The sequence below is a fragment of the Hippoglossus hippoglossus genome, chromosome 11 (assembly GCF_009819705.1).
Source record: "Hippoglossus hippoglossus isolate fHipHip1 chromosome 11, fHipHip1.pri, whole genome shotgun sequence".
In the NCBI taxonomy this organism is placed as follows: domain Eukaryota; kingdom Metazoa; phylum Chordata; class Actinopteri; order Pleuronectiformes; family Pleuronectidae; genus Hippoglossus; species Hippoglossus hippoglossus.
Genome location: NC_047161.1, coordinates 11429517 through 11439374, shown reverse-complemented (window position 1 = coordinate 11439374; position 9858 = coordinate 11429517). Strand labels below are relative to the sequence as shown.

At 41.9% G+C, this 9858-nt stretch overlaps 1 protein-coding gene across 1 annotated transcript; it reads right to left on the bottom strand.

The window, feature by feature from the left end:
* Nucleotides 1-1810: 1810 nt before the first annotated feature.
* On the bottom strand, nucleotides 1811-9282 carry mrpl3 (mitochondrial ribosomal protein L3). The gene is made up of 10 exons (XM_034599356.1): nucleotides 9027-9282; nucleotides 7740-7921; nucleotides 7559-7650; nucleotides 6551-6649; nucleotides 4672-4771; nucleotides 4288-4348; nucleotides 4017-4128; nucleotides 3818-3895; nucleotides 3625-3702; nucleotides 1811-2040 (listed from the first exon to the last, which is right to left on the bottom strand). The coding sequence occupies exons 1-10, from the start codon at nucleotides 9098-9100 to the stop codon at nucleotides 1894-1896; spliced, it is 1023 nt and encodes a 340-aa protein (XP_034455247.1). The 5' UTR covers nucleotides 9101-9282; the 3' UTR covers nucleotides 1811-1893.
* Between the last annotated feature and the right edge of the window lie 576 nt (nucleotides 9283-9858).

Genomic DNA, 9858 nt, shown 5'->3' with positions numbered 1-9858 from the left:
ATTGACAGCTGAGACTCATGATTGGTTGAGCCCGTGTATTGGTGGGACCTCGCTACCACGTCTTTTTACCTGAACGCTACTGCACTGTCACCGGGTCCGAGTGCGCAAGATGGCGGCGTTCATACCTTGGATATTTTAGCTTCGTTTGTGGAAAGTGGGAGGAAGCAGAGTTGCGTCGTCCATCTTTATTTACAGTTTACAGTTGCAGCCCCAGCTGATTAGAATTCATTTCAAAGCAATATTCAGGGAGTGTGTCTCCACAAAGCCTGTTTGTAAGGATCCCCTGACATTTCCTCTAGTGCCACTTTGAGGATGACATTTGACCTTATGACCCTGGGATTAGTTATAGAAAGCCCTTTGATGTGGTAAACCAGGCCATGCTGTTGTTTAAAAACCGTATTAAAACATGCATGCATGCTTTACTTCAATCCATTCAGCTGGATTACCATGGTGAAAACGGGCTTACCTCCTGGGTTGCTCTCCCATGTGAGCACACAGTACATGCACACAGTGAGTTTACGGTCCAGCACACCCGGTCCTCAGCTGGAGTGCGAGTCTTATGAAAGTCAGAGGAGAACAGAAACAAGGCTGAGGCTCACCGTCCTTCCTTTTTCTGCTCTGCTGCTTTAACAGGCAAAGGCTCCCTTCCTCACCCGACATCCCCTCCCTGCTTCTCCTCCCGTCCACCCCCACAAGAGCCTGATGGTGTGCAGGCTCCACAGAGCAGCACTTTGAAACGATATCATTACCATTTCAAAAGAACCTGCTGCTGCTGCCTCGTGGACCTAAAGATACGAGCTGTGGCATGTTGGGTGGAGCGGGACGTGGTTTGCCACAAACTGCATCATCACCACCTTACATCTCTCCATCCAAATGACAGCCAACGAGTGTATGTTGCCCTTTCCCCGAGTAAACCGGTTGTTTCAATTAGGGAAAAGGCACTGATGCGTTGTGTGTGTGTGTGTGTGTGTGTGTGTGTGTGTGTGTTGTTGAAGGGTTTCCTGTGATGCCTCAGTGTTTCAAACAAGAGCCCTGTTTCTGCTGCTGTCAGTTTCAAAGCAGACACAGAGAAGAGAGGGACTGGATAACAGGCAGGATGAAGAGGATGAAGAGTGGAAACACTTTGGAGATCACTATTTATTTATTGGGAGTGGTCCACATGCGCGGTGTGGGAGGGGGGGATTTGTCAGCCCCACCGCAACAGCTTGAGGTTCTCTCATTTAAATACTGCCAATCCCCAAACGCACACACACAGACTTAAGCGCCCAGCGGTTCCTGCTGCAACATTAATATCCTCATTTATCCTCTTATGCACAAATGTCAACCTTTGTCAGCCTCTCCCTCTCTGCCCTCCTCACCTTCAGCGGCTCATCACTACCTTTCCCTCCTGCTTCACACTCCCTTTTGTATTTCGCTTCCGTGCTGTCAATCCCATTCATTCCCCCACCTACATATACCCTTTCCCCTCCTGTCTGCATTCCCCTCACTCTTTTCACTCTGCAATTCATTGTATCCAGCTTATCCCCCCCCCCATCCTCCTCCTCCTCTTCCCATCCCAAGTCCTGCACAGATATTGCACAATGTCTCCACCATATCTGCTTCTCTCTTGTTTTGTTTCATTGCTTTTTTTTTTTTTTTTTTCACCCTTCCTATTTCTTTCTCTCTCTGCTTGGGGATCCTCAAGTGACATCATCAGTCCTACAGTTACCATGGTTTCGGAGAAAGGGACCATAATAACTGTTCGGATCAAACAGAAAGGCCTGGTACTGTTATATGAAAAACACACACAAATAAGAGCGGGATCACGACATCCAAAGGAATTGCTTTTTACTACAGGATTCAGATACAGTTTACAAGTGAAGGTGTGGATGTGAAATGTGTGTGTTGTGTCGGTCAGGTCAGTGCTAATGACGGGTCTGTGTGAATGAACAAGTTCTCATCGTACAGGTCTTCTTCAAGTTCAGCCTCTTCGGTGAAGTAGGTGGGGAAAGGAGGGTTGAGCAGAGTGGAGCTCCTGTTTGGCAGTATCGTGTCTCTGATCTGAAAACACACAAACACACAAACGCACACACTTAGAGTAAAAGCAATGAGCACACAATTGTCTTAATTAGAGCTGAAAGAGTAAAGCAAATGTAATCACTTTAATAGTCAGTGTCAGTAAAAATGCATTTTACAGGTGCTTAAGTGTGAGGGTTTATTGTCTTCCTGCGTTTTCTCTCTTTGGGAAATGTCACCTTCGAGGCTGGAAAATGTGTCACGGGTATTTGCCCCAATTTCCTACAGTTGTTTTGGGACCAAAATGAAAAGTTCTCAAACTTTGTCATGTCCCCTTTTAGGAGGAAGAAGATAATTCATGCAGCGCTGTGTCCAACAATTTCTGCAACTTTCCAAAACTGACAATCTGACATTCACACCCATTCCACGACTGGCAAGCTGTGCCGAGCTGACAAACAGCTTTTCACATAACCTTTATTAACAGATTCTGAGTGTGAATATGTAGAATCTGTAGGCGGGGGACACGATTTTGGAGGCGGAAGTCTTCTGGTTTCCGTTTCTAGTGTGAGCGATCATGTTTGAGCAGGTTTTCGCTGCCAGCGGGGAAACAGTCCATGTGGAGAGCAAAAGAGGTAATGGCGCATCGCCTTTTTAATTGTCGCCTGGACCTAAAACACCTCGAAAAAGAATCGCTGTTTGTGTTTTGTTTGAAGAAATGTTTGACGTGTGATAAAAGAAACTTGTCGGACTGTAAACTGTTTTACGGCGAACAGAAGACAGAGTCCGCATTCTACACAGGAAGCCCTAAAATATTGGCAGAGGCAATGATTAACAACACTGAGCCACTAAAACAAGCCATTTTATTGGAAGAAAAAGTTTAGTGTTTGTTTAGTGTTACCACATTAATCAAATTTATTCTCTGCTTGCCATCCTCCCTGGTCATGCAGACGCTCCTGTTCCTGTTACCGGGCTAAATAATTAATTGATTTACCACAAAAACAATCAACACATTAATCCATAATATAAATTGTTATTAGTTGCAGCCTCTGTCATAAATTGAATAAATAACACATAGCTTTTCCTCATCAGCAGAAGGGACATTACTGCTGTACAGAATAATAAAAAACAACTGTAATAAACAAACATTATAAACCTGCATGTGACCTCTTTAGGGGAGTAAAGTGTGTGTGTGTGTGTGTGTGTGTGTGTGTGTGTGTATGTGTGTGTGTGTGTGTGTGTGTGTGTGTGTGCGCGCAAGACAGCTGAGCCGGGTGAAATGCAACGCACATTTGTATTCATTATCGCTTGTCGGCAAAACAAATAATAGGTTGTGTGTATCTGCGCACACACACGAGATGAGCACAACATGCTGAGTGTGGAGATGGATGCTGTGGATGTTGCTAACATCATTAAAGTGCGTGTTTTCATTGCCACACAGAGAAACACACACATTGCTGATCCAGCACAGTGTCATTGAAGATGGATCACACCGTCTTGCAGGTGTGACGGTGTTTAACAGGTGCAAGGTCACTGGTCTCTGTCAAGAAACTGAGCACGCTGAGGTTGACTTTCGACTTCTGTGTGTGTGTGTGTGTGTGTGTGTGTGTGTGTGTGATTTTTTTTTTTTACCTTCAGTAAGCAGTTTCTGTGGCCGGGGACGGAGCCGTTAACATATAGCACATTGTACTTGGTATTGACCCTCCATATCTGAAGAGAGAGGGATGGAGGGGAGGAGGAAGAGATGATATTGACATGAATTATGTGTCAAGGGCACAAAAGTTCTAAGCCACAACTCTGCATGTGTCCTTGTGGGTGTTTGTACCTTCAGTCCATAAGCTGTGATGAAGATGTTCCCCATTCGGCCGGGCATCTTCTTCCCTTTGAAAACTTTGGCTGGATCCTAGATGAAGAACGAACACACACACATTACATTACTGCATTATGGGAAGCAATCTGTTCATGTCTAGTCCGTGGATGAGCTTCTTACACAGTAAGTATGTGTGTGTGCATGTGTGTCTTACCCCTCCAGGTCCAGAAGCTCCAGGTCTACGGTGAGTTTTGGTTTGGCCGTGGGTTGCTGGCTGACCCTTGAAGCCCCATCGCTTCATCACACCTTGAAAACCTTTACCAATGCTACACACAAACACAAGAAAAATCGAATTTGCAGGTGGCATTCAAATATGTTGACTAGTGGCCTCAGAGGATAATGTTATAAAAACGGATCTTTCTTGGGCACGCAGTAGGAAAAGAAGCCAACGACAGAGGAGGGATCGCTGGCAGAGCAGAACTTACGATTTGGCTGTGACGTCCACGTACTGGCCTGGACGGAAATGTGCTGCATACAGAGGAGTGCCTGAACACACAACACAAGAGTTTATAGCAAAATGTGTATGAAAATAAAATAGGGACAATTAGAGGGGCACTCAATAGTGCATACCTCCGCAAAAGCCAGATAATAATAATAACAATAATAATACTAATAATCCCATTATGAAAGCACATTCAAATTAAATAGATCCAGATTATTATTAGGATCTACACAAATTGCACAAAATAATAGACATCAGTCTTCAACCCCTCCACAAAGTTTCATGTAAATCTGTTCAGTAGTTTTGCGTAACAAAAACACTAAAACGTAACCTATTTGTCGTAGATTCTAAAGTGTGACGTGTATACCTGGCTTGATGAGGGCGTTGTCTGTGACTTTAAAGGTGACCACTTTCTGTTTTGGGGGCACTCCTGCTTTCCTGAACATCTCCATTTCTGCTTCAGTTCTCTGTCAGACAAAATGATGGAAACAAATAAATCTCAAAGGAGGGAAAGTGATATAAGAAGTAGAAGCACTGAGCAGCAGCTGGACTTTGACCTTTGAAAATCAACCATACGACACAGTGACAGGCTATGAGCGAGTGGAACACACGCTCACAGACGTACGCGCGCACGCTTGGCAGTGAGCGTCTCTGACATTTGCTTTAACGCGGCTCGCTCTCATCTCAGGCCCAAAGTCCCTCGAAAGTCTCCTTCTTCCCTTCTGCTGACTGAATATCAGTCTGCCAAAGCTCCTCACTCTGACCATCTCTGCCTCTGACTGAGGGTTAATACAGCTGAGTGAGAGATTCAAAACAACTTCACCATCGAAAAGGGAAACCTTGACTCCGATCCGTCAAGCATCTATCATGACTCAATGAATAAATTACACTTTGATTCAATCCTTGTTCTTTTTCCATCTCAGAAAGACGAATGTGAAATCTGAAGAGGAACATATCTCCTCATACATACTAAAGAGGCGATTTTGTTAAAAAACACCTCTTTAAACACAGTCTTCATTTTTTGGAGGAGGTTCAGAGTGATCCGAGGATTCGAAATGCTCACGGTCGCCTCACTTTTCAGTGTGTCACTTCTGATAAGCATCTGAAGCCAGAATGAGACCTTCGGGGGTTTATTATTATCGTGACAGATAGTTTTTGAATGAAGTCAATATGGGAAATAGCAGCTATGAAATCTATTGTATCCCATTTAATATGACACCTAAGATGAAACGTAGTTACTGGTGCTGAGTGGGCGAGTATAATTTCCTGAATTATGGATCTGTATTAATAAAAAGGTCTTTGCACTGAGAGGCCTGACATGAGCTCATTTCTGCAGGGAAATGACAGAAATTCAGTAACATTTGCACATTTGATTTTTTTCCCTCAATAAAGGAACTGTAGCCAGAACTGAGATGAGCTGAGATGTGCGAGGTGTGTACAGAATGACTAGGCAGCATTTTGTGGAAATCATCAATCATCTATGCACAGCACGCATCCTTCATGCATAAGACATTTTGAAGTGATCAAGTGTTCGGCACCAGCTGACGAGTTGTGGCTGCCCTGTTAATATTCTGAGCACAGAGTGTGGTATGATGAATTCTCAAATGTTACGATTCAGTGCGAATTCAACACTTCCAAACTTTTGCAATCAAAGAAAGAGGCTTTATGAAAGTTTGAAACAACCGAGTGAGGTAATGTTTTAATTTCAATGTAGTTTTCATCACTTCCAGGTTTCAAGTGAAACATTTAATAGAAAAGATAAAACTTTATTTTAACAAATTAAATATAGATGAATGTAGAAACAATTAAATCTACTGGTGCTGCATCCGATAAAGTGGAGTTTTCTAGTGGCTCATTTTGTATGTCTGCAGTTTGGTGGTGAAAAGGTTGTGTGCAGTGGGATTTCAGAGTTTTTTCTATGAGAGCAGTGGCAGTGAATCATAAAGTGAACAGGGAAGGACAATTGAACAATGAGCCGGGAGTTCTGTAAAGCCAAACAGAGCTGCCAATTTAAATGATAATGATCTGGTTCATTGATAAATATGGCTGACACATTTTTCACACAGTCTTTTGATAAGCTGTATTATAAAACATATATTATAGGTGATTTAAAGTCTGCTAAGCCTAAAAAACTGTCCCAAATAAAAGCAGGTAGTAGCTCGGAGCTTAAATCAGATAATGTCAACACATCCGAGTTCATAGCCGAGATAAAAACTTTTCAAATCATTTTAACGTCATTTTCTTACATGGAACGGTGATGCGTTTTTCCCTCCTACAATGAGAGCGGCTGTGTGTCCGTCATATTCTTCTTTGGACAAAAAATTCAAAACATGACAGTCCATCACCTGAAACAAAAAGGATTTCTGGATTTAACGATCAGAAAGATGAACAGTATTGCATTTAAGGTTTCACCTCTTGAGAAGTTATAATAGAGTAGAGCAATAAGTAAATATAATTAAGTTCCTCATGTAAAACATTTTAATATCAGTCCACAGGGTAACTCAAGAGAACAACAATAAATCCCCTGTGACACACCAACAACAATCTACCCTGTCTTGTACTTATTCGCTGAATTATGACAAACCTTCAGTTTCGCTTCAGATACAACCAAAGTGTTCCGTAAATCCTGAAAAGTAATTTAAATATTCTAACTTTCAGACAGACAGTTGCTGTCTCGGCTTCAAAGAAAAAAGGGACTATATGCCTCAAAAGTGAATCAGCAGAAGTTGATGAGACTCTGTGAGGCCTTGAGTTTGACATTAATAATTTAAACTGAAAATGTCTGACTGACATTTTTTCCGAAATTGAAAAAGGAGTTTGTTATGCTACAGACTAGATTATGTCATGATCAATAAAGAGTAGAGTGAACGCACACAGCCACGGTTCGCTTTTAATTTACTTTGCTGACAGACTAGTAAATGAGATGAAAACGTGATCCGAATAAACTTGGCTTCAAATATCTCCTGTTAACACCTTGTTGCACGAGAGCAGTGGCTTGTTGAGGAACACTGTGGTATTTCAAATGTACGATGCGAGCAAAGCCTGCGGGTTCAAACGTGCTCCATGTTTGTTATTCTTCCTTCACACTCTACAGAGCAATCCAATTAATTTCACTGCTTTTACTGCACTGTTGGTTATTTCACTATGGAGGACAAACATAACACGTTTTTTTCCAGAGGAATGCCTGCAGCTATTTTGATGCAAAAGCTACGGCTCAAAAGAAAACACGACAGGTGCGCGTGTCTGTGTGTCACCTGTAGCATCGTGACTACATGTCTTTCTCCTGTTTTCGTCCAGATAGGAGCCATCCCCAACTTCGCGGCCACCAACCCAACTCGTCGACTCCCTGGGAAGAGGAGCAGATGAAAAGACAGCTTTAGTGCCCGTCAACAGCAAGACGCAGTATACACAGCTGTCAGTGAGTGTTACACTGACCCTCTGTCCATTGGTGCTGCTGCCAGGGCTCGTCTTTGAGTGGGTTCAGCTTTTCAGCCGTCTGTCTTTTGTATTCCTCTGCAACACTCTTCCTCATGTACTCCTGGTTGTCCTCTGTGAGGTGTTCCTCAAACCATGTTGTGGTCTTTACTGTCCTGATACAAGACACAGTCTGGAGAGGACTGCGACAGAAAAGACAAATCAAGTTATCAGGTAATTTGCAAGCAATACGATCGCTTATATCCAGACACGCACACACGACTGAGTCCAATCAATTTGAGAGCACCACACTGCATAATTAAAAGTTTGTATTAAACTTATTTTAGGGCTGTGACTAACGATTATTTCTCCTTGTCAACTAAAGTTTTAATCCGATTTATCACCTAGACAGTAAATCTCAGAAACATTCCAAGGTGATGATGCTTAATTCCTCTGATTATGTTAAACAGATTATATTTACGGTAAGACTAAAGCAGCATAGACTCACATTTGAGAGGCGGGCTGGGTAATGTTGCACAATGATTTGAAAGATTGATCAATTCGATAGAGAGTTAAATTGTTTAGAGTTAAATTTAAAACTGTTTTTACTAATATTCCTATTTTCCTTTCAGCAATTTTGCAATTTAATGCAATTCTTAAATATTCAGGCTAAACATTATTTTAATTGATCTTAATTTACGGCTACTGTATTGACCACAGCAATACATCTCAGTCTCCTGGAGTCAGCACAGGGACTGACGAGTAGGAAGCAGGTAGAGATGTCCTGCTTTCATGACCAATTAAAAGAGCAGAATGAACCCTGTTGGACTTTAGTCATGTTCATCTGCCCAGATCTGCTTGTAGACAGATATTAATACATTATCAACACATGACTCAGTTGCAGCACTGAATGGGACTGTAGAGTGTTCATCAGCTGTCATCCTCAATAACAGCATGCACCTTTAACATTATTTAATGTAAAACATTTAACATCCTTATGTTGCTATAACATTGACAAACAATGAAACACACGTAGAAAACATGAAAGATATTACTTGTGATCTCTATGAGCTACTACGAGGTCAAGCAGAGAATAGTAAACTAGCTCTAGCTACACATATGACGTTACAATTTCAATGTCAACAATAGTTAAATAAGATGCTCAGATAAAAAAAAATAACAAAGACGACACTGAATTAAACTGAAGGACGCAGCAGCTAGTTGATCCCAGCAGCCTGGTCTGTGTGAGCTACATGCTCGAGCTCACTCCAGCTACATAGACGCTACTAGCCTGTTAGCATTAGCCACCTTTCAGCCGCTGTTCGGAGAGAAACGAGACGAGTTCCCCGCTGGAGAAGAAACCGGCAGCTCCACGCCGCCATCACGCTCTGCAGTCCTCACACGTTGACATCAGAATCACAGCGAAGCAATAGGCGAGAGGACACCGGCTCTCACAACCTCAGCACAGCCATGCCTTCGTTTTCGTCCTGTTCTAAATGTCACCCTGGATGCTTCCGGTACATGAGCAAAACAGTTCCGCAGCACAGAGGCACAAGCCAAAGGTTCCGTTCCGCACCACCACTATTATTATTATGAAAATATTGTATCTTTTAATTTTAACATCAACAAAGCATTGAAACAAAATATTACGTTTACATATTTACCAAAAGATTAACATTAATGGCGGCTTACCATAAGCTACTCTACAATCTACGATAATGAACGCTAAGTATTAAAGGTCACTCTTAACCTTGGAAACATCAGTTGACGAAAATAAAAAAAATCACCTTATGATCACTTGTCGGGAGCTTTCAGTCACATGACGTGCTCTTCATCCACCAAGTGGTTTGTCCATTTGTCAATGAAATGGTGTTGTTTTATTTTCCATTCCATAACATCGTAAACACATATAAATTTGTAAAAGTGAATAAATGTTAATTCAGCCAGAATTAAGTAAAGAAAGTCACACTGATTTAGGTCTCCTGAATCAAAACAACAGTTTTATATTATTATTATTATTATTAGTAGTAGTAGTAGTAGTAGTGGTAGTGGTAATAATATAAAATGGTAAAGAGAATGATATTAGATTTGAGAGGAGAAGAGAAGAGTTTTCATAACCGTTCTAAAATTGACCCCCTCA

What these genes read in the sequence shown, in the direction of transcription:
- mrpl3 (XM_034599356.1), bottom strand. Translation starts at nt 9,100, where the DNA reads ATGGCGGCGTGGAGCTGCCGGTTTCTTCTCCAGCGGGGAACTCGTCTC. An exon ending in ATGTAGTCACGATGCTACAG is followed by an intron (nt 6,650 to 7,558) that starts GTGACACACAGA and finishes TTTTTGTTTCAG; the next exon opens with GTGATGGACTGTCATGTTTT. An exon ending in GTGGACGTCACAGCCAAATC is followed by an intron (nt 4,129 to 4,287) that starts GTAAGTTCTGCT and finishes GTTTGTGTGTAG; the next exon opens with CATTGGTAAAGGTTTTCAAG.